Source organism: Ailuropoda melanoleuca, chromosome 12 (assembly GCF_002007445.2).
Source record: "Ailuropoda melanoleuca isolate Jingjing chromosome 12, ASM200744v2, whole genome shotgun sequence".
NCBI lineage: Eukaryota > Metazoa > Chordata > Mammalia > Carnivora > Ursidae > Ailuropoda > Ailuropoda melanoleuca.
Genome location: NC_048229.1, coordinates 20,266,054 through 20,291,451, shown reverse-complemented (window position 1 = coordinate 20,291,451; position 25,398 = coordinate 20,266,054). Strand labels below are relative to the sequence as shown.

The window sequence follows — 25,398 nt, the reverse complement described above, 5'->3', positions numbered from 1 at the left end:
TTTTTTTTTTTTTTTTTTGTTTAAGATTTTATTTATTTATTTGACAGCACATACAAGCAGGGGGAGAGGCAGGCGAAGGGAGCAGGCTCCCTGCTGAGCAGGGACCTGGATGTGGGGCTGGATCCCAGGACCCTGGGATCATGAAGGCAGACACTTAACTGACTAAGCCACCCAGGCGTCCCAACCTTCCTTCATTTTTAAAAAATAAGTATTGTTTGAAAATAAACAATACAGCTTAGATTAAGCCTTTAGTGTCTCTAGACCGTTTTATTAGGGATACGATAAAGTCATTTATAGGGAACACGGGGATCTTCTAGATTCTCCAGAGTCCTGTGTCCTCATTGTCATTAATTGAACAGGTCCCACTATGAGCACAAAAACATAGGACATTCTGATACAGAAACTAGTGGCTTTGATGAATAAGAAACTGCACTTAATAAGGACTGTTGGTATGGATTTTATAGTTTATGGAGAATCATACATACCTCCCTTAATGCTCCCATCAACCTTTGGAGTGTAGACACCAGAATTAAACCTGATGGGTAAACTGAGGCTGAACCAAACTAAGGTAGGACCCTCTCAGGTAGTAAGCACACTTTTTTCCATACTTCAGGCTGTCTTTACACATAAAGGTCGTTGGATAATTACTGAAAGAAATGTAGAGAAGACCCTTTTCTCTTAATAGAATTTTTTTTATTAAGCTTTAAAAGAAAGTGGTCATATAAATCTCATTTCATTAATTAGAATAGAAACTTTAGTTTTTACTGTTCAAGTTGAACAAAAATTTTGGTTGATTTCTGTAATGTTTATTACCTTTTTTCTTAAAGTCATCAGCACAGAACAGGTGTGTTGTCTTTTGCTGTTGGTCTTTTTTTATTGTCATTACATCATTTTGCTCTGTTAATTTTTGTTCATTTGCCTGGCTGTTTGTGTGGGTACTAGAGATTAATTAAAAGATTATTAATTAACCCAGTGTCTATTACCGTATCTTTAGCACTCCAAGGCTCTAACAGTTACTGCGCAGTTTTATAATATCAGTTACTGCCCTGATCAGTCTTAGTTTGCTGTTGTTGTTTTTAATTGCCCTTGTGAATCTTTTAGATGGCCTTGTCATCATGTAGGGGGCAAAAATCTGTGTAGGAGTAACAGGGTAGGTGGAATTAGAGTCCAGTTAAATTTAAATAAATGAGTGCTTTATATGCTTGACATTAGGACTCTGCAGAGACTTTTAAATCAAATAAACAGATGAACGACATGCCAACTCAAAAACTTCATTGCTTGGGGCTCTTTGTTTTGTGCATTATGCTTTTATACACATTTCAGCCTAGCAGTTTTGAGAAGGAAATTACTGTCTGTGTGTGTAATTAATTTCAGAATTTCCCCTAAAATGTTGGAATGGAGAAAAAAAGTATTACATTCTGTGCTACAGGAGGTGACACTTAAGGTTGTACAAAGAGAAGTTGGTATTTGTTGTTGGCTAGTAAGTTGTGTGTATAGTGAAGATACTTGGTTCTAACTGAGGTTTAAGGCCCTAAATTTTAACTAAAATGAGTGATCTTAATTCAAGGTATGTTTTAAGTACTGAAACTCTTTTACTTTAGTGAGATGTAGACTATTTTTTGATGGATGTAAATGCTGAGAACTAGACCTTTGTATTCCATGGCTGGCTTGTGCCCATTGACCATGAGAGGGAGTCAGAGAGAAGAGCCCAGCACCAGGAAAGGTTACAACACATCTCACAGGCGGAGGACTCAAGGTGGGGGCGTTGGGGGGCGGGGAGGTGGCTTTTGTTCCACTACAAGCCCAAATTCCAGATAATGAAAGGGTTTTCATCCTGCCTCATCTGGTAGAGGCAGGAACTAGGGAGAGACCCTACCTTAGTTTGCCTCATACCTGTGAGCACAGCAGGTCTTTGTGGTACTTGGTTAGGGGACTAGCATGGGGCTAGCTCTAGGGTCTACTTTCAATATTTCCAAACAGGAAAAAGACCTTTTTGCTTGTGGTGGGTAAATAAGAAAGGAATGGAGGTGGGTAATTTGATGACAAGCCTAGAATCTTGGATGGTTTCATCATGTGAAAAACATTTACCCTTTAAAGGTTTATTTGGGGAGTATTAATTAAGTAAAATTATTTAACGGAAAAGTCAAATAAGATAACCTTTGTTGGTTATACTTATGCAAATGTAATTTATAGTATCTTATTACTCAAGTGCCTTTTCAAAATTTAGTGCTGGTAACAAGCATCTTTTTAGTTGTTACTGAAACAAAAGTAGTAGTTCTTAGACATCTCCCACTGAAAATAAACACATGTTCTCTGGGATTTCAGTTTCTTTTAATTAAACATGAACTCCCCATGTTGGAATGCTTGGGACTGAAAGCAAAGTAATTCCAAATTACAGGCTTTAATGCTAAAACTATTACCTGGATCATTATTTTTAGCTATTTTAGCATTGTGTCATTGCCTTTTCCCTTTCTGGGACGTTTTATTCCTGCTTGAGAGTGTTTTTGGGATACTTAACTAGTTGAGGAAATGGTTAAGGCCTGCTAGCAAGACCAGTATAGGTTCCCCAAAAGTAGACTTTTTCCTATTGAATCCACAGGGGAGGGTGCGGCAGGAACCTTGTTTTCTGTACCAACACTTTATGTAGCATACCCTGTTTCCTCCTTTCTGTTAGGTGTGATTTTAGAGCTTAAGAGAGTGCTGTGCTGAAAACTGGGTACTTTCAGACAACTTAAGCTTTAAATATTGGTTTGTTGCTACTCATACTGGAGGGGAAGTATTTAAAGGGGCTGAATATTGTGATGGTTTAAAGTAGATGGTTTACAAATTGTTTTGTTAACAAGTGTCTAGGCAGCTCTCTGAGGAGCCAGAAATCTCACGTAGTTCTCCTTTGTTCCAGGTTATACTACTCCAACTGCCCCCCAGGCATACAGTCAGCCTGTCCAGGGGTACGGCACTGGTGCTTACGATACCACCACTGCTACGGTCACTACCACCCAGGCCTCCTATGCAGCTCAGTCTGCTTATGGCACTCAGCCTGCTTACCCAGCCTATGGGCAGCAGCCAGCAGCCACTGCACCTGCAAGGTAAGGCCACACTCCCCTAGTCCTTCTCCTAGAGCACATCAGCCTGTTTTGGGAAAGAGCAGTTATGCACACTTAGAGAATCCAGGGCTTTACTCCTTTGTAATGGTTACTCTTCGACTTGCTCTTAGAGGTTGACTCTGTGCGTATAGTCATCACAGTAATGCTCTAGAACACGCCGCAGATACATCGTTCTCCATTTAGTAGAGAAATGGTGCCATGCAGGGACCAAGATGAGGAATGTCACTGGCCAGATGTCTAGTTTGTAGATAGCCAGTTTCAGAAGAGTGACCTTTTAGGGTCGGAGGAGACTATTATATTTACTTTAGCAAACCCAGGGGGAAAAAATGGAGTGTGTTTTTTCCTTCGCAACAGAACAAGTGATAGAATTGTTTTTATTGGTTTTATTGCCCTTGTAAATAGATAACAGCTTTTTCTTTGGGGAAAACATGGCAGTGGCAGTTCACAATACAGGGGAGGTGGGAAGTCATACACTGGTGTCTCAGTTGGAGGAATTGACATTTTTTCTGTATTATGTAGTGGCTTGGTCACCTAAATATCACAGGCAAGTATATATTCTTAACTGGGTACCCTGCCTTGGTGTGAATATTTGGGCAAACAGTTTCATACTCCATGACTAATTAGCAGGTAAACAGTATTGATTATTACTTAACAGAAGATTTCAGGTCTTTGCTTTAGGCAATGCACATAGGTGGCTTCTGCATACAGTCTTGAAGGAACATTGAATTCTGATTTGAAAGAAGACTTTTTAGGGAATAAACAAGCGATCAACTTGTAACCTAGACTTTTTGCCTACTGTAGAGGTAAGAACTTAGCTCTGGCAAACACTCATGAAATTACTTCTAAAGTGCACAGTGAGTAATCAGAGCTACGTGGTAGTTCACATCTGCTAGACATCCTGTGCAGTAGGTAGATGAAACTAACTCACTGATTCCTATAGGGCTCTGTCTCAGCTGACCTAGGCATTTCATTTCAGAATGTTATCAACTATTTGAAGTCCCGTTTGATGATCCATTGCAACAGTATATCCAAGCCATAGCCAGGGTCGGGGGGGTGTTATAGATTAACTGGGGGTTTTTTGTTTGTTTTGGGAGGGTGGTGTTTTGTTTTTGTTTTTTGGGTTTTTTGTGTGGGTTTTTTCCCCCCTTGGTTTTCAGTCCTTACACTTTAAAACTGTCTCATGATCAATGTCAGTTACTCCCTTTTCCCCTGGAAAAGGGGGGCTTGTGACTTATTTCAGCTCTGGAGAAACCAGTACTTCCACATCCTATCTGGTTTTCCTGCTGATTCTTGGGGGTTTGCTTAAAATAGTTCAAGCTGACTTTGCTACAGTCTTGTTGCAAACTGTTAGGGCTAAGAGGTAATAGAAAACCCGGGGGGGGGTCTGTTTTTCTCCTTTGGGATTGGGATTTGTTTTATTTAATATTTCCCAGTTCATCCCAGCATTGCTGAGAGCTGGAGCTGGAATGGGGGGGTTCCTTCCCCTACTTTGGTATTTCCATTATGGAGACTTTCAGGCAAGGTTAGATTTATTTATGGCAGTCCAAATTAGGAAATGTATTTTCAGTCTGTTCTTAATAAATGAGAAACTTAAACTCACAATAATCCAAATTTGTAAGTGCTGTAAACTTATATACATGTTACTCTAACCGACACTTTTGCATTATTGTTAAAGTTAACTTGTTTGTCTTCAGTTTGGGGGGGGGGGAGCATTTTCTTCCCTAACAAACCACCTCCCCTCCCAGTCACTTAAATTGTCAATAGAAAATATTGTAACTGCCTTCGATAGCTGCTAATGTGGAACCAGTGGAACATGTTGGTATCTCATCTGTGGATGTGATTAATTCTCCCACTTTCTTAATGTTCTCTTCAGCAAATACAGTTGGACCGAGACTGGGTTTGATGTAGTTCAGTTGACAATCGTATTTACTTCCAAGCTCAGTCCTAACGTTGCACATTGCTCTGAGGTTATAGAGTTCTCTTACCCAAGAGTTATATGGTTGAGGGAAAAAAGTCTTACTCTTTTATTTCTCCTTTTAGACCGCAGGATGGTAACAAACCCGCTGAGACTAGTCAACCTCAATCTAGCACAGGGGGTTACAACCAGCCCAGCCTAGGATATGGACAGAGTAACTACAGTTATCCCCAGGTACCTGGGAGCTACCCCATGCAGCCAGTTACGGCACCACCATCTTACCCTCCTACCAGGTCAGTATCTTTGTTCTCATGGCCAGTGCACTAGTAGAATAACCGTTTTCTCAGGCTGTTGACCTTGCTGCTTCCTCGGGTGAAACGGGTTGTCTGACTCTCCCAGTGATGAGCCTGACTGCACGGTGCTACATTAAAGCCTCAGTCTTAGGTTCCTGGAGCAGTACCTGGCAGTCAGTAACTCTTCTCTCTAAACACAAACAAAAACATTTTTACCACTCTAGGTTCTTCCTTTTAATTTTCCTCTTTTAGTTAATTCAGATGGATGAGAAACAGAAGTATTTGAAAGCAGGTAAACTCAACCATAGAAGCCAACTTCTCCAGTGCAGTTAGGATGGGAAAGTGGAAGACATGAACAGAAAGGAAAGAAAGAAAGAAACTTCATTTTTAATCATTTCATATTTAACTTAACTCACAGGTCCATTCGTACACAACTCTTTTTTAAGATTTCACTTACTTACTTATTTGACAGAGCACGCACAACCACGGGGAGAGGGAGAGGTAGGCTCCCCCTGAGCAGGGAGCCCGATGCAGGGACCCTGGGATCATGACCTAAGCCAAAGGCAGACGCTTAACCGACTGAGCCACCCAGGTGCCCCCATGCACAAGTCTTCTAATGACTGGGCCAGGGCCTTTCATGTGCAGATTTATTCTTCACTCTCTGTCTATGTTAACCACTCTAGCAGCTACAGTGTCTCGTTTGGGTTTCTTTTTTTTTTTTTTTTTTTTTTTTTTTTAAAATTTTTTTTTTTTTTTTATTNAAGCCTGACGTGGGGCTCGATCCCATAACGCTGGGATCACGCCCTGAGCCGAAGGCAGACGCTTAACCGCTCTGCCACCCAGGCGCCCCTCGTTTGGGTTTCTTGTAAAATAGAGGAAGAGCTGCAAGTTTTCTCACTCATATTTAATTAGAAGCAAGTTTTCAAATGAACTGTCTGAATCATGTCCTACAGTGTTAACTTAGTTTTGCTAGAGGTAGTGCTTCCCTTTTTTGCACTCCATTTCATTGGCTTGCAAATGCAGGTGCAGCAGGTGTGAACAGGTTTGGGAACAAAATACCGCTGACTGGGTACGTGTGCAGCGTGGAGCAGCAGTGGGCAGGGCTTACAGCAGTCCTTCCACAGCCCGCGTGTGCCCGTGTTGCTGAGAGTCGTGTGGCCAAGTGAAGAGGTACCCTCGGTGAAGAGAGGCTTTTGAGTCTGTACAGCCATGTTGGGGGATGTGATAGAGGTTTAGTTTAGTTGTACTTTTAAATATAATCTCTTTTTAAATTTTCGTTACCATAATTCATCTGAAGTTTAATAGCAGTTCTTTCGAGCTTTGTTTCTATGTAAAAAGGTATCATTGGTTAGTCTCCCTGCCGTGTAGTTGACATGTCAAGAGATGAAGATCCAGGGGCGCCTGGGTGGCTCAGTCGTTAAGGGTCTGCCTTCGGCTCGGGGCGTGATCCCACCATTCTGGGATCGAGCCCCGCATCGGGCTCCTCCGCTGGGAGCCTGCCTCTTCCTCTCCCACTCCCCCTGCTTGTGTTCCCTCTCTCGCTGGCTGTCTCTGTCAAATAAATAAATAAAATCTTTAAAAAAAAAAAAAAAAGAAAAGATGAAGATCCACTTAATATTCTTGTGCAGTTCCTTGATTCTCAAGTTTCCTCATTCATCTTTTCTTCGTTGAGATTTCATAGATGATCAGGCATCTCTGAAAGTGTGAACCTATACACAGTATATAGCAAAACAACTTGACACATGGACAGATGTCAAGAGAAAATTGCCATATTTGTTTGGCAGCACACACATCGGGCCGCCTGCTACCTTCAGAACAGTCACTGTCAGGACTGAAGGGGAATTGTTGGAGGCGGGCCTAGCGCTGCTGTACTTAACTGCCTCCTTTTCCTCGGGGGCTTTTCCACGGAGTGCGCATGCACTTTTTCCTCCCTTAATGCGGCAAACACCAAACTCCCAAATTTGCCTTGAATTTAATTGAAAACTATGGTTTTAAGGGGGTGGGAGGTAAAAGACGAGACTCTAAGGGTTGTATATTGTATAGATTGGTTTTCAGTGGTTTTCCCCTTCTTTGGATTTAAAGCTTTATTCTGAACACAAAAATATTTGCTTATTTAAATTCGAACTATTGATATGTAGAAAGTAACTATGTTTTTAAGGGTTTCTGTGTCACATGCTATGAATGTCTCTTATACTTAAGGGGCTTGAAGAAATAATGAGCCTCTCCTTCCTAAAAAGCTTTTTTTCTTTCTTTCAGCTACTCCTCTACACAGCCGACTAGTTATGATCAGAGCAGTTACTCTCAGCAGAACACCTATGGGCAGCCGAGCAGCTATGGACAGCAGAGTAGCTATGGTCAACAAAGCAGCTATGGGCAGCAGCCGCCCACTAGTTATCCCCCCCAAACTGGATCCTACAGCCAGGCTCCAAGTCAATATAGCCAACAGAGCAGCAGCTACGGGCAGCAGAGTGAGTTGCTAAGAGAGAAAACCAAATAAGAATGATTATGTTTGGAGTTTCTGAACATGGGGAAATGCTCTTTACGCTGTTTACTTTTGGACGCCAGGGCATCTTTAGGACATAACATACTGGCTTACCGCTTGGATGTCCCATTAAAGACATGAGTGCTTTTCTCCAGTTTAATTGTTATTATGCCCTGCAAAAAAAGAGAGAGAAAAGAGTTTGTAACTGACCAGAGAAAACATTTTAAGACGCCAGCCTTGCTGTCTTTGAGGAGGTTATGCACAGTGAGTGAAGCTGGCATTCCTGTGGCCTGCCCACCCAGCTCATTATAAGGACGTGAGCAGATAGCTGTTGAAGACGACTGCAGTTTTGGTAGTCATGTAAATGCTGTGTTTTGGTTTTGTTTTTTCTTTACATCTCTAAAGCAAAAACAAAAGTCCTTCTCATAGAACACTTAGTTTTACATGGAGAAGTATAACCAAAAACTCAAAACTGTCTTCACAATATAATTTTTACCTGGATATTTGTTTTTTAATTAAACTCCATCTATGGGCATGTTTCGTCACGGCTATGAGATGAGTAGTGCTTCTTAATGGAGCCCAAGCTTCAGCGACATGCTAAAGCCCTGAGAAATCAAACCTGCCTCTGGTTTTTGTTTCTTGAGATAGTTTAAAGAAGCAGCTGTTGGAGGCATCCTAGGATACAAAACCCTGTAAACTGTTGACCAGAGAGCTTTTTTCTTATTTGGGTGGTTTATTCTAGGTTAACTATTACGTAAGGTTACTTCAGCTTTAATGAGCCAGCAGTTTTGGTTAAACTTAAAAGATCCTACTGATTTAGAGGTGCTTTGTCAGGTTTAAAGAAGATGGTGCCTTGGTTAGTGCCTTGAAATTGAGCATTCTGTGATTCCAGGAGAAAGTACAACAGGCAGTGGTTCAAATGCTGGTCCATGGCTTACAGATGTGACTCTTTCCTCAGGTTCATTCCGACAGGACCACCCCAGTAGCATGGGTGTTTATGGGCAGGAGTCTGGAGGATTTTCCGGACCAGGAGAGAACCGGAGCATGAGTGGCCCTGATAACCGGGGCAGGGGAAGAGGGGGATTTGATCGTGGAGGCATGAGCAGAGGTGGGCGGGGAGGAGGACGCGGTGGAATGGGGTAAGAGCAAACCTTTTCTCCTTTTACCTAATTTTGTTTCATCCATAGGATTTTCAATGGAAACAAGGGACTGAAAGACATAAGAAATTTATTTCTACATTTCCATGGACAATCTGTTGAGCCCAGGCCATCTTCTAAAACATGGAAATGTCATCTTTGTGGCATAGATTAAGTGGCAGTTCACTTTTTTTCCCTGCCAATCTACTTGGTTGGGTTGGGGAGAACAAAGAATGGTTTTGAAACTAGAGCTTTCAGTTCCCTTCATGGTTTCCAGAGGTCAAAAGCCTCTGTGGGTAATAGACTCGGGATGGAACACACACAACCCTTCTAACACCCCTAGGTTTTTAACTAATTGCCTCTGAATGGTTGTCTTGAAATACCTGGTGTATATATACTGCAGAAAAGGGATTGCAGCTGTTTTCCACAATGTTTGTCCCCAACTTCTGTTTGTACTTGGAATTGTTGAACATAATAATGAAGATCTTGGTCCCGTAACCCCTGAACTATGGCCTGAGGCGCACCTGGTACACAGAAAAGTCTAATAGCTTTTTGCAGAGTAATGTATGTAATTATAGGATCACTCCCCATTGGAGATTTTGAGAAGTCTAAATCGGTTTGACCATTTGGATTGATGGCACAATCTGGTTTAGAAAATTTTGTTTAGATCAATAACATAACCCTGCTACCTGTGCCTGCCCTTCCCCTCCCTTCTCCCACCCCTTCTTCCCTTTCTGGTGTCTGTACTTTGATGAAGGTGAGGTATAATGTTGGTGGTTAACATAATCCAGAAGGTTTAGTTCTGTGTGTGTTCTGTCCCTATATAAACTAGTTTAAAAAAAGTTATGCAGAATGTTACATATTATGTATAAATTGGATTTGGTGCCACTTGGGTCAAAGAAAAATTGGGTAGGGTTTCTTTTTTTTTTTTTCTATAGAAATGGGCTTCAAAATTAGATAAAAAGCTGATCTTTAATTTTTGTGTTCTCAAATCTGTATCCTATTGAAAGATAATTGATTGAAAATACGGTTCTGTGTATTCTGCATAACTTAAAAGTCTTTGGTGAAATCTTTATTGGAAGAAACAGTTACTTGACAACACACAAAAATTGATGAACAATTTGGTATTAAGTAAAATCAGTCTGATTTGGAGCATGTCATTCCATTATAAAGGTTTCACTTCGTTATGGATGTTTTAAAATAGACGTAGACACTTGAAATTACTATCATCACGTCTCCTCCAATCACCTAGAATTCTTAGTATTTTCCAATTGCAAAACCAATTTCAAGTTCATTCATTTTAATACTCCAGAAGTGATAATTCTACTAATTTTGCTAGACCTCGCTAGTAGAGGGATCCCCTTTCTGGACGAGAAGTCTCTCCTGGAGCCATAGAAAAAAAAAGTCATGGCTTTCCCCCCAGGTGTTTCAGCTGACTGTGAAGCAGTCGGTTGGATCCCTTGGGGACAGGACAGGGGCATTCTCCCCTCCCCTCTTTTTCACTCTGGTGTGGTGATGGTTTTCAGTGTCTTCTGCAGGTAAGGCACTCAATGTTGTTAACATGCCCTTTTTCATTGCCTCAGTATTTTGATATTTTCATTGGCTGTTAAACGTGGAAACTTTTTAACATGCTTTGTCGCATTTATATGCTACAGGTTACAAAGTGAGAGCCTTGTATACACTTCAATACTTAAAAAGTACCCGTACTCAGTACTCAGCCGGCAGCATAATGAAAAGTGGGACTAGACACGGTGTCCATATGGAGAGGAAAAATATACATAGAATATTTTTAACAAAATGTATTCATTGTATAAATGGAATCCTTCTGTAACTTTGGTAACTGCATACTTGTTATTTGGTAATGAACCAGAGGAGGTATAATACTCTAGAATTGTGTAACATTAAAGTGTAAACTTTTGTGTTTAAAGAGAGAGAACATTTTATGGTGTGTACTTTTAAAAAGGAAACAAAGCTGCATGCAACAGCTTGAAATTGTATATTCAGGTATTAAAGGTGCAATACTGGTTAGAAAAAGCCCAGGACCTCCCACTGAGGAGCTGCCTTTATTTAATCTTAAAGGAAAAATAAAAAGGGCCCATCATGTTCCCTCCCCCTATTTACAGTATGTAAGGCAGTCATTTTATACTGCCATCTATCACACTGTTCCCAACTGATGTGTCTATAAAGTTGCACCCCCAGTCCGTTGAGCCTTGGTATTTGTTGTAAATTCTCCTTTCACAGCGATTGTTAAATCCATTAGTGCCCTGAATTGTATGGCTTTATGCTGAAGATTGGCTGGATGCGTCCTCTGATGTGTGTTGTAGGTGTTTAATGTGGTTGTCTCCTGCTTTATTATACTGTGACTTGTTAGGAAGCCTCACTTGGCTCTCCCCTAGGAGAGGTTGAGGGTGCACCTTTATGAACATGGAAAGCAATTGCCCCAGCTTGCTACTCCTCTCTACAACCAAGCTCTCCCTGTTTCCCAGCTGATGGGGTGGGTGTTTGGGATCGATTCCCCCCCCTAATTTGCCAAGTATTGCACTATTAATACCAGCCCCCGAAATGAAAGGAACCAACCACACTGGTGTGTACAATCAGACAAGCAAGGTTGTATATAAAGGAAATTTGAGCAAGCTGCCCTGAAGAAAGGCATAGTGACGAGATGAGAGAGATGCATTGTTTGGAGATGTGTTTAGCCAGTGCCCTTCTTCCCCACGAGCCCCCCCAAGGCTCAGAGCGGTACTGGCTTTTAAAGGGAAAGGCCTTCATTTCTTCGTTTATCCCCCCAGCAGCGCTGGAGAGCGAGGTGGCTTCAATAAGCCTGGTGGTAAGTTTTTGAGTATTACCATGGATAGTGTTTAAAAAAAATACAGTCAGTTTTTAGAAAACTATAATTTTTTATTAGTTTCATAAGCGGTTTAAAATGATCTATACAAAGAGACTAATGGGTACTGCCGGCATTGTCTTAGGGGTAATAAGGTTAACCTATGGTTACAGAACAAAGGGTAACTTGAAGTATTGAGCAACTGCTTCTGTAATATGGGGGAGAATACATTTTTTAAATTTGGTTTGTTTGGAGGAAAAATTTTGACTTAGATTTAACACTAATTTGGCACATAAGCATTGAGAGTGTATTTGGTTAATGGTTTAAAAGCAAACCAGCAAAGAAAAAAAAAAAGCAAAACCCTAGCAAATCTTTCACAAATGTTAAAGGGGCACTGCTCCATTTTAGCAGTGCGGGTCATTTTGAATTTAATGAAGCCCCATCAAATGGTGGTATAGTAGATAGCTATGTGTGTTTGTAAGGTTTGTAGCTTGCAAGACGTGCACTGATAGTATTTTATATGATCTTTCCTGGTTGGCAGGACCCATGGACGAAGGACCAGATCTTGATCTAGGTAATTTTGAATTCTTGAATTTTGTATCATGCTTTTTAAATAAGCAGCACGAAAGTAAGTGCACGCTAGAGCTCAGGAGCCTCGTAGATCAGTGTGATATTCTTCCTGTCAGACGCGGTTTGGGGCTCCCTTCATCGCGAGCAGCTACTCATAATAGCCTTAGACAAAGGAGACCACAAGTTCCATGGCATTCTTGTTAGTGTGGCTGGTAGTTCTCTTAGCTTTGTGGTAATTACCAGTGAGCAGTAGTGACTAGTGGATTAATCAGCCCCTGTAGATAACAGGACAATAACTCCCTTCTGTCTTCTCTGGAAGGCCCACCTGTAGACCCAGATGAAGACTGTGACAACAGTGCGATTTATGTGCAAGGCTTAAATGACAGTGTGACGCTGGATGATCTGGCAGACTTCTTTAAGCAGTGTGGGGTTGTTAGGGTAAGTACGAGCACAGCTGCGCGAGCTGGCAGACCTTCCACATCAGGCATTTTAAAGAGATGACATTGAGAGTTTCTGAAGGTCTCACTGCTTCTGAAGTTGCCTGACTTCTTTCTGGGCATATTGTGGTTTGTTCGTTAAAATACAAAAAAAAAAACAAGAAGAAAAGTGTTTTTGTGTGTGTGTTGTTTTGTTTTTTAAGAAAAATACTAAACATGGTTGGGCATACTTGACAATTCTTTCTTTATAGTTGTCAGCTAATTATAAGAATACTTACAGGGACACTTTTTTATGAAATACAGATTATAACATACAATTTTTAAAATAGTGAACATTAATATTTCTACTTCCTAGTATAAGAAGGAAAGCTTTATGAGCATGTGGCATATTTCTTTCTTTCCCAGTTTTATCCCTTCTCCACACTTCTATCCCAAATTGTCCTCCTGTTCCTTTCTTTTCATAGATGTACCTTCAGTAATGGTTTGTTTTCTATAATTTTAGAGAATGTTTATTAAACACTGCTACTCTGGGGATACCCTGGGAACGAACTAGGAACCCTTGGAGTTCACACAGTGGGAAACATGGGTTCTTTGTTAGGTTGGAGATAACTAAAAGAAACCTGAGCTGCAGTCATATGCTTAACCGACTGAGCCACCCCGGTGCCCCGGAAATGTCGTCTTAATTTCCTTTTCCTTGGTTGCTAATAATGGTGGTGGTTTTGTTTTGTTGTTAATTTTTTCTTACCTAAATTCATTTAGCCAAGATACAGTACATCATTAGTTTTAGATAATTTACAAGTTGCGTGTAACACCCAGTGCTCATATCACGTGTCCTCCTTAATGCCCGTCACCCTGCTAATGATGTTCTGATGGCATGCTGTCGTCTATGAGATGTCTGTTAGTCTTGTACTCACTCTTCATTGGGTTGTCATTTGTTGTTTTACATATAGTTCTTTAAAGAATTTATTTTGTTATTTATTGTATTTGATGGGGAGCAAGGAGTAGGGGCAGAGAGAGAAGGAGAGAATCCCAAGCAGGCTCCAAGCTCAGCGCAGAGCCCAGTGCGGGGCTTGATCTTAAAACCCTGATATCATGACCTGAGCCAAAATCAGGAGTCAGACGCTTAACCAACAGAGCCCCCCAGGCGCCCCCCTACATGTAGGTCTTCATGTTCTCTGGAGGCAGATCTTTGTCTAATATTGCAAATGTATTCTCCCAGTTTCTAACTCCTTTTCTTTTGATGAATTGAAGAAGCTGTTAATGTAATTGAACTTCCCGGTCTTGTCCTTACTGGTTTGTGTCTTTGTATTTGTAAGACCTTCTGTTCCAGCAACATTTATTGAAGGATCCATCCTTTCCTTGATGGTATATTACTGTACGTGTCACATAAAGTTCCACCCGTACCTGGATCTGTTTCCTTTTTTTTTTTTTTTTTTTGGTAAGATTTTATTTATTTATTTGAAGGGGCAGGGGCCTGGATCTATTTCTGATGGTCTTGTGTACTTGGAGTTAATCTGTATGATCTGCACTAATAGCACTGCTATTTTTATGCTAAGTCTTGATACGTGTAATAAAGCAAATTCTTCTGTTTTGCTCTTTTTCCTCAGGAATGCTTTGCTATTTACTCCTTGCTCTTCTATATACATTTTAGAATTCCATTTATGAACCTGGGTGTTTATTGAATCTATAAAATTAGTTTGAGGAGAATTGACGTTTTTATAACATTGAGTAGTTTTTTCCATGAATATCATATGCCCAGTAAAGACCATCTCCTTAAAGGTTTTGCAAGTCTTTATTAGTTTTTGAGTTTGTCTGTTTTTTAAAGATTTTATCTCGGGTGCCTGGGTGGCTCAGTTGGTTAAGCGACTGCCTTCCACTCAGGTTATGATCCTGGAGTCCCAGGATTGAGTCCCACATGGGGCTCCCTGTCTGCTTCTCCCTCTGACCGTCCCCCTCTCATGCTCACTCTCTCTCTCTCAAGCAAATAAAGGCTTTTAAGAAACAAAGTACTTGGGGGGGGGGCACGAGCTGGGGGAAAGGGAGAGGGAGAAGCAGGCTTCCCAATGAGCAGGGAGCCCTATGAAGGGCTTGATCCAGGACCCTGAGATCATGACCCGTGCCGAAGGCAGACGCTTAACCACCTGAGTCACCCAGGGGCCCCAGTCTTTGTTTTATTTTTTAAGATTTTATTTATTTATTTGACAGAGAAAGACAGCCAGCGAGAGAGGGAACACAAGCAGGGGAGTGGGAGAGGAAGAAGCAGGCTCCCAGTGGAGCAGTGAGCCCGATGCGGGACTCAATCCCAGGACCCTGGGATCACGCCCTGAGCTGAAGGCAGATGCTTAATGACTGAGCCACCCAGGCGCCCCTGTTTTATTTTTTAGATTTTTTTAATTGATATTGTGATTGGCTTTTTCAAATGACATTTTGTGGTTGTTACAACTATATAGAAATTGATTTGAGTAGAGCTTAAGAGTTGCATAATGGAAGTTTCTCTCTGTGATGTATGTGGTATGTTTATTTGGGTATGTGTGGTGTTTTTTTTTTTCCCCTAGTTAAGAAAGTACCGTATACTGTCAATATTGTGAAATAAAGGAAATTTTAAAAAATACATAGTCCCATCATTCATACCACTCTTTTGCCATATTTCCTTTCAGTCTGTGTATGTCCTTTATAAAAACGTAGGTATTGGTACGTATATCTTGTAAACATTAGCTTTCTTTTAAAAAAACAAAGCACCCTATAAATCAGTACTCTTAGGTATCATTAGGTGTTACATAAACAAATATGTATAGATGAGACTTTGATGATACGCACTTTAAATGCAGAAAATAGATGAAGCCGTGTTCTTCCATAGTGTGGCTCGTGAATTCAAGCCAGTTGCCTTTGGCGTTCAGCAGAAAGGCCGATGGTGTGTTCTGCCTCTGCAGGACAGATGGGCAGTGTTAGACTTAAGAATGCTTCTAGCACACTCACAGCCCCTGTATACTGTATCGCCTGATTTCAGGGTGATTTTTACTTTATGTGAGACATGGTGTGTGTGATGGCATCAAAGCCTGACTGCCTCGTAGGAGGTGGTGGTGTCACTGGGTCCTCTTAGTATGGGCACAGAAAATGTTGGGGCAGGTACAAACAAGGACACCAGGAGATGACAACTAGGGAAGCAGTGGGAACTGTACTGTTCACTTACACACTTAGGAACTTTAAGCTTATTTTGGTTTTCATGACACCTATACTAAGAGGAAGAAATCACCCAAGTGTGTATTTGTTGTGGCAATTTAGGAAATAAGGCACGTGTAATTCCACTACTCGGAGATAAACTGATATCCTGCTGTGTGTGTGTGTGAATGTGTGTGAAAAATTACTGCTTTTGACACTTTTGACAATTTTTAAGGGACTTCTCTGAATTTCACATGGACTTTTCCCCCCTAAAAGCAGTGTGTTTCTGGTCACAGCCTAACTCTGCTGTTTTATGCCTAGATGAACAAGAGAACCGGACAACCCATGATCCATATCTACTTGGACAAGGAAACAGGAAAGCCCAAAGGAGATGCTACAGTGTCCTATGAAGACCCACCAACCGCCAAGGCTGCCGTGGAGTGGTTTGATGGTAGGAGCCCTAGAGTCGACAGGGGGCGCTCACTGGTGTTCTTAACTCGGTGCTGGGGCGCACGAAGGGTCTTGTAGCAAATGTCTGTCAGCCTACAGGTGAAGCAAGGGTCTTGCTGATGTATGTAATTCTGTTAGAATATCATTCTCTGATATTCTAAAGCTCTGGTTTGGGGGACAAGGGACAGGTAGACATGGCAGAAGGGAGGAGCTTGAGAGCCATAGGAGCAGGAAGGCCTTCTGCACTGGAGGAGCACCAGATGGCTGTTCGGAAGTGGCGTGCCTGGCTCCACTCTGCTGTGGGAGGGCCCTGTTGCTGGCCCTGGGTTAGCAGATCCCTTATTTTGAGTCCTTATTATTATAAATCCGCCTTGCTTGAGATTGTAAATGCTTCTCTCAGCATGGGTATCAGAACGTACAGATCACCCCGTAAAAGTCCAGTATACATTTGAGTTTAAATATATCCATACTTGGCCTTGGCATTGATTCTGGAGCTTCACTGCAGACAAAACCAACTTGAAAGTGTCAAAGGGCAGGTCCTGGTCTCTCATCTCTTGGCCGCTTTATACTCTTGTCCCTACTCCTTACCCTTTGTGGGGCAAGGTTGCTAATGCACTCAGCCTTCCCCTGGCTTGCTTTCCTCCCTACGGTACAGGAGTTTTGACGTATCTTTTGAAAATGTTTTGTGGCCTTACCAGCGAAGATCTTTGAGAAGGCTGTGGGCGGGGCACATGCTGCTGTGGGGGTGGCTGAGTGGGACGGTGTGGTGGAGTTGGGGAGCGAGGAGTGGTCTAGCCTTGCCCAGTCCCTCAAGGAGGGAAGAGTTGCAGGTTGGGAGTAATTTGTGTTCTCTTCTCTTGTTCCAGGGAAAGATTTCCAAGGGAGCAAGCTTAAGGTGTCTCTTGCTCGGAAGAAGCCTCCGATGAACAGCATGCGGGGTGCTATGCCTCCTCGTGAGGGCAGAGGGATGCCGCCGCCACTCCGTGGAGGTATCTGCCAGACACCTTCCCTGAACAGCTTCTGTGTTGCTGTCAATGTTTTTTTTACACTTGGCTTTGAGAAACTTGATTTCTAGGGTGTAGACAAGCCCGTTAGAAATACTAAAAAGCCACGTAGAATCAATACTGAACCACTGAATGCTGACAGTTAAAAGTTTGCAGGAACAAAAGGAAGAGAAGAACAGGGGTTTCTGGGTCAGGGGGGCTGGAATGCCTGGGAACCACTCTGCCTGGCTGTCAACCCCAGGCTGCCGTTTATTTATTCTGCTTGGGTCTCTTTGCATGAGAATGCCTGTTCTGTACAGGTTGTGGGAACTAACTAAAGTAGTGTGCACAGAAGACATGCAGCTGGGTCCTTGGGCCTGTGGAAAAGTTTGAGGCAAATGGACAGTGATAGCTGTGTTCTCTGAATTCCCTTAATGATAGAGAGTTCCCCTGTAGAAAATCTAGTGCTATACAGAGGTGACTGGCTCTTTCTTATTGCAGGTCCCGGGGGCCCAGGAGGTCCTGGGGGCCCCATGGGTCGCATGGGAGGCCGTGGAGGAGACAGAGGTGGCTTTCCTCCAAGAGGGCCCCGGGGTTCCCGAGGGAACCCATCCGGAGGAGGAAACGTCCAGCACCGAGCTGGAGACTGGCAGTGTCCCAATCCGTATGTACTTGACAAATTGAAACCCTACACTAGTGAAGTCATCCCGTGTCCCACCCATTCCCATTCTGGAGAGGAGGACTGCTGGCTTCTCTCTGTCTCAAGGAGTCTAATGATGACCCTGATAGCTCAGGGGTGGGTGGGTGGCCTAATTAGTCCGTCTTCAGAGCCTTCTGAAGGAAGTCATGGTTCCACGGGACTCCTGGGGTCCATGTGTACGTGGTTGTGTAGATGTGTTCTGGATCATACACTGATCTTTTCGGTACGTTGCTGCCTGGGGCTATGACTCTAAAGCCATTTTCTGTCAACAGATCCTCTTAATGGTGTTTGACCAGGCCCCACTGTTTGTGCTGGTGGAATACGGTGTGTCCTTGTTCGCATTTGCTTTGCTTAACTGTCTTACTTCGGTTGGTGATTTCTGTTGTGATATAATTTCATGCAGGGGGTGTGGAAACCAGAACTTCGCCTGGAGAACAGAATGCAACCAGTGTAAGGCCCCAAAGCCTGAAGGCTTCCTTCCACCACCCTTTCCACCCCCGGGTAGGTACAGGTTTTGGGAGCATCCCCTCAGCATCTTGGTTCTAAACCTCTTGTGTTAACTTGGTGGGCTTGGTAAACTCCTCCGCCCAGCGCTCACAGCCAGCTTGGTGTCTCAGTAAGTGTAGTCTTGGCGCTGGAGCTGCTGAGGTTCCAGTCCGTTCTAAAGTGCGCCCAAGCAAAGTGTCGGCTTGGTTTCTGCTTTGGGAGAAGGCAACAGACCCTGAGCAGCCGCCCGTCCTCCCTGTCCTGCTACTGATCCGTGCTTTTCCTTCCTTTAGGCGGTGACCGTGGCAGAGGCGGCCCTGGTGGCATGCGGGGCGGAAGAGGCGGCCTCATGGACCGCGGTGGTCCCGGTGGCATGTTCAGAGGTGGCCGCGGTGGAGACAGAGGGGGCTTCCGTGGTGGCCGGGGCATGGACCGAGGTGGCTTCGGTGGAGGAAGACGGGGCGGCCCTGGTGGGCCCCCTGGACCTTTGATGGAACAGATGGGAGGAAGAAGAGGCGGGCGCGGAGGACCTGGAAAAATGGATAAGTACGTGGCAGTGCGAACCAGCTGCGGGATCTGGGGCACCTCGAGGCGGCAGCCCTGCCCGGCTGACTGCAGCAGGGTGGGCTCTGGTGGGAGGCGGTGGGAAGCTCCTTCTCCTTTCACCCTGTTCACCCCTCGCCCCGTTTGGCCTTGCAGAGGCGAGCACCGTCAGGAACGCAGAGACCGGCCCTACTAGACGCAGAGACCCCGCAGAGCTGCATTGACTACCAGATTTATTTTTTAAACCAGAAAAAATGTTTTAAATTTATAATTCCATATTTATAATGTTGGCCACAACATTATGATTATTCCTTGTCTGTACTTTAGTATTTTTCACCATTTGTGAAGAAACATTAAAACAAGTTAAATGGTAGTGTGCCGAGTTTTTTTTTCCTTCTTTTAAAAGATGGTTGTTTAACTAAGACTAAACAATGGGAACCCCTTGTGAGCATGCTCAGTATCATTGTGGAGAACCAAGAGGGCCTCTAACTGTAACAATGTTCATGGTTGTGATGTTTTTTTTTTTTTTTTAAATAAAATTCCAAATGTTTATAAACAGTCATCCTTCTCGGCCTCTGTTGCGCAGTCGCTGCGAGTCTCCTTGGAGTGCACCCCGACCCGCCAGATAACTGCTCCTTCCAGCGTCCTGGGAGGGGAAACCTGAAGTGCTCAGGATGGCACCATGTCGGGCGTGGTGCTGCTAGTGAGCATGTGGGGGTTGCGGGGTCAACCCTAACCCCGACCCTGAACCCTAGCTCCAGGCAAGGGGACATCTAGCCCGGGCCTGGCTGATTTGCAGGGAGGAGCTCCGTGTCAGAGGGCCCAGCACCGTGGGTGACTGCGGCTCCCAAGCCGCTGGCGTGGTGTAGTGGGCGGTCCCAGTCAGGCTCCACACGCTTCAGAACGCTAAAGAACGAAGGTATGCTTCCGTGACCGCTAATAGGGATTGTTCTTACTTCCCACTCCGTGATGTGATGTGGTCTTGATGTTACAGGGTCAGAGTTGGTGAACTTGGTAGATAGAAGCCACTGTTCAGCTCTCCCTGGTTGCCCGGGCTTTTCCCCATGAGCGTGTTTCTGAAATTGTTGGGGAAAAGGTGAGATGAGCCCCAGACCTTTGACCCTTTTTGGTCAGTCCTGCCTTTTCTTGGACGAAGACCGTTTACAGCCAGGCCAGTAGGTTCAAGTCTTGATGCCCTCCTGCGCGTGTGTGATTTCCGGCATCCAGAGACTGAGGCCCTAACGTGCCTTCCTGGGAAAAGGGGTTTTCCAAGTAAGCGACTGTGTGTAACCCAGTCTTGCAAATAAAGCAGTTGATCACCAGATGCTCAGGGAAGAAATGCAGGCCTTAACATACCCAGTCAGAGACCGGCCAGGGCAGGGCTGCACACGAAGTCTTGAATGGTGGCCAGGGATTCTGGAAATCAGACGTTGGCGGCTTGGGCTCTGGCTCGGAAGCAGAGATGCTGGGTGGTGCTGACGTGAAGCAGTGGAGCGAGTCCTGCGTGACTGCTGCCTCCTAGAGTCGCGGCCGCAGCTTTTCTCCTGGCGTTAACTTCATATTAATCCGTATTTCCAAAGTCCACGTGTATGAAATTGTAGCTCTCAGAGCTTAAAGAAGGATAAAAAGTGAAACCAGCCAGTGTCTGAGGCTTCAAGGAGAAACTGTCACCTTTGCCAGGGGAAGGCACAAGAAGGATTTGGAATAAGTTACTTCCTCGCCGTCCCCCGGCCCACGAGAGCAAGGCCTTGGGAGACCTCTGAGGAGCCCGTGCGCCGCTCCCCGCTCACGCGAACGTTTGCGTTCCTCGGCCGTGTTCCTGAGGCAGACGGAACGGGTCCTGGGCACTCCCAGCCCTCCTTGGACGTACATGTGACCTCTCTGTGGCTTCGTCTTTTACGTGACAAGTCATTTCTCAAGAAGAGACATTGCTCTCCCACCTTTGGGAAATTCCTCATCAGCCCCTCTAGATACCAAGCCATTTTTCTGTTCCCCTAGTGGCCACCTCCTCTCCCTTTCCAGAACCCACTTCAGTCTTTTGCTTCTACTGATAGGGCTGTTCTCAAAGTCCCCGGTGACCGCGTTGCCAAATCAGTAGTCCCTCCTTGGCCCTCTGGTGGCTGCTACCCCCACAACCCGACCTCGAAACGTAGGGCGGCCTCCTCTGACCCTCCGTGCCTGGCTGACCTCCTCCCAGGCACCGGCTCCTCTGAGTGTCGGATGGGCTTGCAGGAGGGCTGGAGCCGGCCCCTTCCTCCAGCCCAGCTCCGCAAACGCTGCTTGCCACCAGGCCCAGAACCTCACTGTCCTGGCCGCCTTGTTCTCTAGTGTCACCCCAGCCCCTGACACAACCCAGCAACTCTCTTCAAAGTCCAGTACGGTATAAGTCACCAGCGCCTGCCACCTCTCGCTGGGCTCCCCACTTCCCTCGGCCCCTCCAGCCCTTGCCCCACAGAGGCCAGAGTGACTTCTTGACACCTTAAGTCACTGCACTTCTTACAACTCGACAAGACCTTCCACCACACTTGCCATGACCCACAAGGCCCTACTCGATCTGGCCCCCATGGGCCCCTGTGACCTCAGCCGCCCCACTCGGCCTTGCTGGCTGGAGTCTGGCCACACAGGCCAGTGCTGCTCCTCCAAGGGGCCCAGAAGGCTCCCACCTCAGCCTTGGCGGGTGTCGGAAGCCTCAGAGCCCAGGTGCACACCCTGAGGCCCAAACTTAACCACATCCCCGGGCTCGTGCATGGTGCCAAGCACATTACTTCCCGAGAAGTCTGGGAGGTAGGAGTCTGCCCCCATCTGGAGAATGCGGCGGAACTTGCGAGGCCAGAGTTGAGGGCAGCCTCCCTGCAAAGCCTGCATGATCGGCATATGCAGGGGTCTTGTGTCAGGGCCTGGGTGCTCTGGCAGCAGTGGGCGGGGGTCAGCCACACCCGGCCTGCAGCCTGGGCTAAGGGATGACAGGCAGCCCTCCGTGGGAGCCGTGGCACAACCATCACATGTGACCGCTATCACCTGGCTCCTGCCTGGAGCTTGAGGCTGCCCCGGGAGTGGCTGGTGTCCCTGCTGGGAGAGGGGCTTGTCACCAGCACTACATAGTCCTGGGGTTTGGGAGCGTTTATGTCAGAAGGGCTGATTTCTCTTAGCCAAAAGAAACGTCTGGGCGGCACTGGCCTCAGAGGACCTCAGGCAGCCTGAGTTCCAAGCCCCGTCTCAAAAGGCTGCGCCAAGCTGGTCAATGCTCCTGGAGGTGGAGCAGGAGGAAGCCGCCAGAAGCAGGAGAGGGAGGAGGGAGAAGTCAGAGAAGTCCTGCTCACGTTCCACACCCTGCTCCGAGCTCTCCAAGAGCACTTGGTCGGGCAGGCTTAGAATAAACATTTCCATCACAGCCTCATGGGCCCACGCGGCTACACTCCACAGTCCCGGGCAAAGGCTGAGGGGTCAGTGGGGAGACTCATCTATGCCCCGCACACGCATGGACAGTAGCGAGTGGCTCACCTGCTCTGTGGGAAGGGACGTGGGGCTCCAGGACTGCAGCAGCTGTGGGGCCAAGGACAGTGCAGGGAGCCGGGCCAGTGGCTGATGCAACTGGGGGCCAAGCTCCCACTCACCAGTACCCCAGGGCCAACGTCTGGCTCTTGAGCAGCCCCCTCCCGTCCCACACAGACGGAGCTGCCGGGCATGGGGCAAGCGAGGAGCAGTGTAACGGAGGCGGGCTGGAAAGCGAGCCCTCTTGGGCTTTCCGGCTTTGATTTCTCTCCTGGAGGGCCCAGGAGGCAGCGCAGGGAAGCTTAGGGTCACTCGTCCCACAGCCGGAGCAGGAGCAAGCAGCTGTCATAGTTGGACCCGCACTGGAACAGAGGAGCCTAAAGACCCCTGTGGGTCACTCACTCAACCAGGGCGGTGCTCACAGGCGCAGTCTAACCCGCCGAGCTGGGAGTGGACCCATCCAGCAGCTGAGCTGCCCGGTACCAGGGCCGAGTCCCGCCAGTGGGGGCTCTACTTGAAGACTCCGTGGCCATGGTCTGACCCCCACCTGCAACCAAGGCCAAGCACGCAGTTCCCTGGCACCCAGCAGTGGAGGCAAGAAATCCAGCCACGTGCCCACTGGCCACAGGCGCACAGGAGGCACAGCACAGCCTTCTGTGGCCCCTGGGTTAGCGTGTGGGAATAGGTTCAGGACAACCATAGCCCACACCTGCTGCCCCTCCAGCAGTTTCTGTGACTTCCCTTGGTCCTGCAAGGAACAGGAAAGGTCCCTACACAACAGAGGGGGTCAGAGCTGAGGCCCTCCATGGCCTGGGCCAGGAGTCTGGCCATGCCTGTCACCCCTACACCTGCCACTTGTCCTATAATCAGAATGTTGGAGTCTGTGCTCTGGAGTGGGCCTCTGTGATGGCAGGCCACAGCCCAGGGGATGGGAGATAGGGAGGAGGGAGCCCCCACCCCCGTGTCCCCTCTTCCTCAGAGGAATAGACATCCATCCCGACTGCTAACTAATGATACCATTTTCACGGCTCTGTGATGCGACTAGCACTGCTGTCCCATTGTACACAGTACAACGGAGGCTCAGAGAGCTTAACCATCTCGCCCAATGACCAAGAGCAGGGCCTGGGTTCAGTCTGACCACTCTTCTGTCTAGACCCCCATCGTTCAGCAAGGTAGATAGAAGCAGGAATCAAATTCCCTCACAGCTGCTGACCGCACACGGCCCGTGTCCCCACGTGGTAAAATGAGAACATGTGAAATCGTCATACCTCAAGGACTATTTTGAGGACAAAATTACTTTGCTTCCACACCTTGTTCTTCTCCCTGAAACCTGAGTTCTCTTGCCCCATCTCCAGCAGCCCTCTCTCCCCAGGTATCAGCAGTCCCAGATCTGGGAGTCATTCTTTTTTTTTTTTAAAGATTTTATTTATTTATTTGACAGAGATAGAGACAGCCAGCGAGAGAGGGAACAAGCAGGGGAAGTGGGAGAGGAAGAAGCAGGCTCCTAGCGGAGGAGCCTGATGTGGGGCTCGATCCCATAACGCCGGGATCACGCCCTGAGCCGAAGGCAGACGCTTAACCGCTGTGCCACCCAGGCGCCCCTGGGAGTCATTCTTGACTCTGTCCTCACAGTCACATCCAATTCACCAGCGTATCCCATCAGCAATCCCCTCAAATACAGCCAGAATCCACCATTCTCCACCATCCCCACTGGTACCACGTAGTCTCCTCTGGGGTGCCTGCCCTGCCCATCACAGCAACCACAGGGAACCTGTTAAGACCTAAGTCAGGTCATACCCCTCCCCTGCAATAAATCCCTCCATGGATCCCATGTCCCTCCAAAGAGGCGTGGCCCACAAAGCCCAACTCGCTCTGCCCTCAGTCTCTCAATCCTCATCCCTCCCTCCACCCCAGCCTCACAGGCCTCCTTACTCTTTCTTTTTTTTTTTTTTTTAGTAATTTTCCCCTCTTGGTTTTTATTTATTTATTTATTTATTTTTTAAAGATTTTATTTATTTATTTGACAGAGATAGAGACAGCCAGCGAGAGAGAGAACACAAGCAGGGGGAGTGGGAGAGGAAGAAGCAGGCTCATATCGGAGGAGCCTGATGTGGGGCTCGATCCCATGACGCCGGGATCGCGCCCTGAGCGAAAGGCAAACGCTTAACCGCTGTGCCACCCAGGCGCCCCTCCTTACTCTTTCTTGAACACACCAACCACATATCCACCTCAGGGCCTTTGCACTGGCCGTTCCCTTTACATGAAATACTCTCCTTCTACCCATCCACACGGTTCTTTCCCTTAGCTCCTTTCCTGACTACTGATTTAAAACTGTAGCCTTAGGGGCGCCTGAGTGGCACAGTCGTTAAGCATCTGCCTTCGGCTCAGGGCGTGATCCCAGCGTTCTGGGATCAAGCCCCACATCGGGCTTCTCCGCTGGGAGCCTGCTTCTTCATCTCCNTTCTCCCACTCCCCCTGCTTGTGTTCCCTCTCTCTCTGGCTGTCTCTCTCTGCCAAATAAATAAATAAAATCTTTAAATAAATAAATAAATAAATAAATAAATAAATAAATAAATAAATAAAACTGTAGCCTTATCCCACCCCACACTCCCAGGCCCTCACCTGGCTCCGCCACTCTCTCTTCCCTGGTGCCTCATCCCTCTTTCAGCCCAGGGGCTGCCTTCCTACCACACTGTGAACCCCAAGAGCTGGCTCTGTTTCCTTCCCCACTTTTTGCTCTCTGTTCCCAGTGCCAGGAGAGACCCAGCACACAGTAGGTGCCACATAAATGTCAGCCATTACTATTACTAATTACCGGCCTTCC

At 46.1% G+C, this 25,398-nt stretch overlaps 1 protein-coding gene across 2 annotated transcripts in view; it reads left to right on the top strand.

Annotated features, from left to right (window-relative positions):
- The window catches only part of EWSR1 (EWS RNA binding protein 1), a 27,341-nt gene extending 7,697 nt beyond the window's left edge, over window positions 1-19,644 (top strand). Inside the window, exons 5-17 of one of the 2 annotated variants that reach the window (XM_002915588.4) lie at window positions 2,900-3,086; window positions 5,145-5,312; window positions 7,569-7,780; window positions 8,753-8,933; window positions 11,720-11,757; window positions 12,296-12,328; window positions 12,644-12,762; window positions 16,242-16,371; window positions 17,237-17,359; window positions 17,855-18,017; window positions 18,457-18,554; window positions 18,833-19,085; window positions 19,239-19,644. In XM_002915588.4, coding sequence (XP_002915634.2) covers window positions 2,900-3,086; window positions 5,145-5,312; window positions 7,569-7,780; window positions 8,753-8,933; window positions 11,720-11,757; window positions 12,296-12,328; window positions 12,644-12,762; window positions 16,242-16,371; window positions 17,237-17,359; window positions 17,855-18,017; window positions 18,457-18,554; window positions 18,833-19,085; window positions 19,239-19,278 — 1,745 coding nt within the window. In that variant the 3' untranslated portion in view covers window positions 19,279-19,644. The remainder of the gene's footprint in view (window positions 1-2,899; window positions 3,087-5,144; window positions 5,313-7,568; window positions 7,781-8,752; window positions 8,934-11,719; window positions 11,758-12,295; window positions 12,329-12,643; window positions 12,763-16,241; window positions 16,372-17,236; window positions 17,360-17,854; window positions 18,018-18,456; window positions 18,555-18,832; window positions 19,086-19,238) is intronic. The other variant, XM_011220224.3, reaches the window with a different exon arrangement.
- Window positions 19,645-25,398: the final 5,754 nt, after the last annotated feature.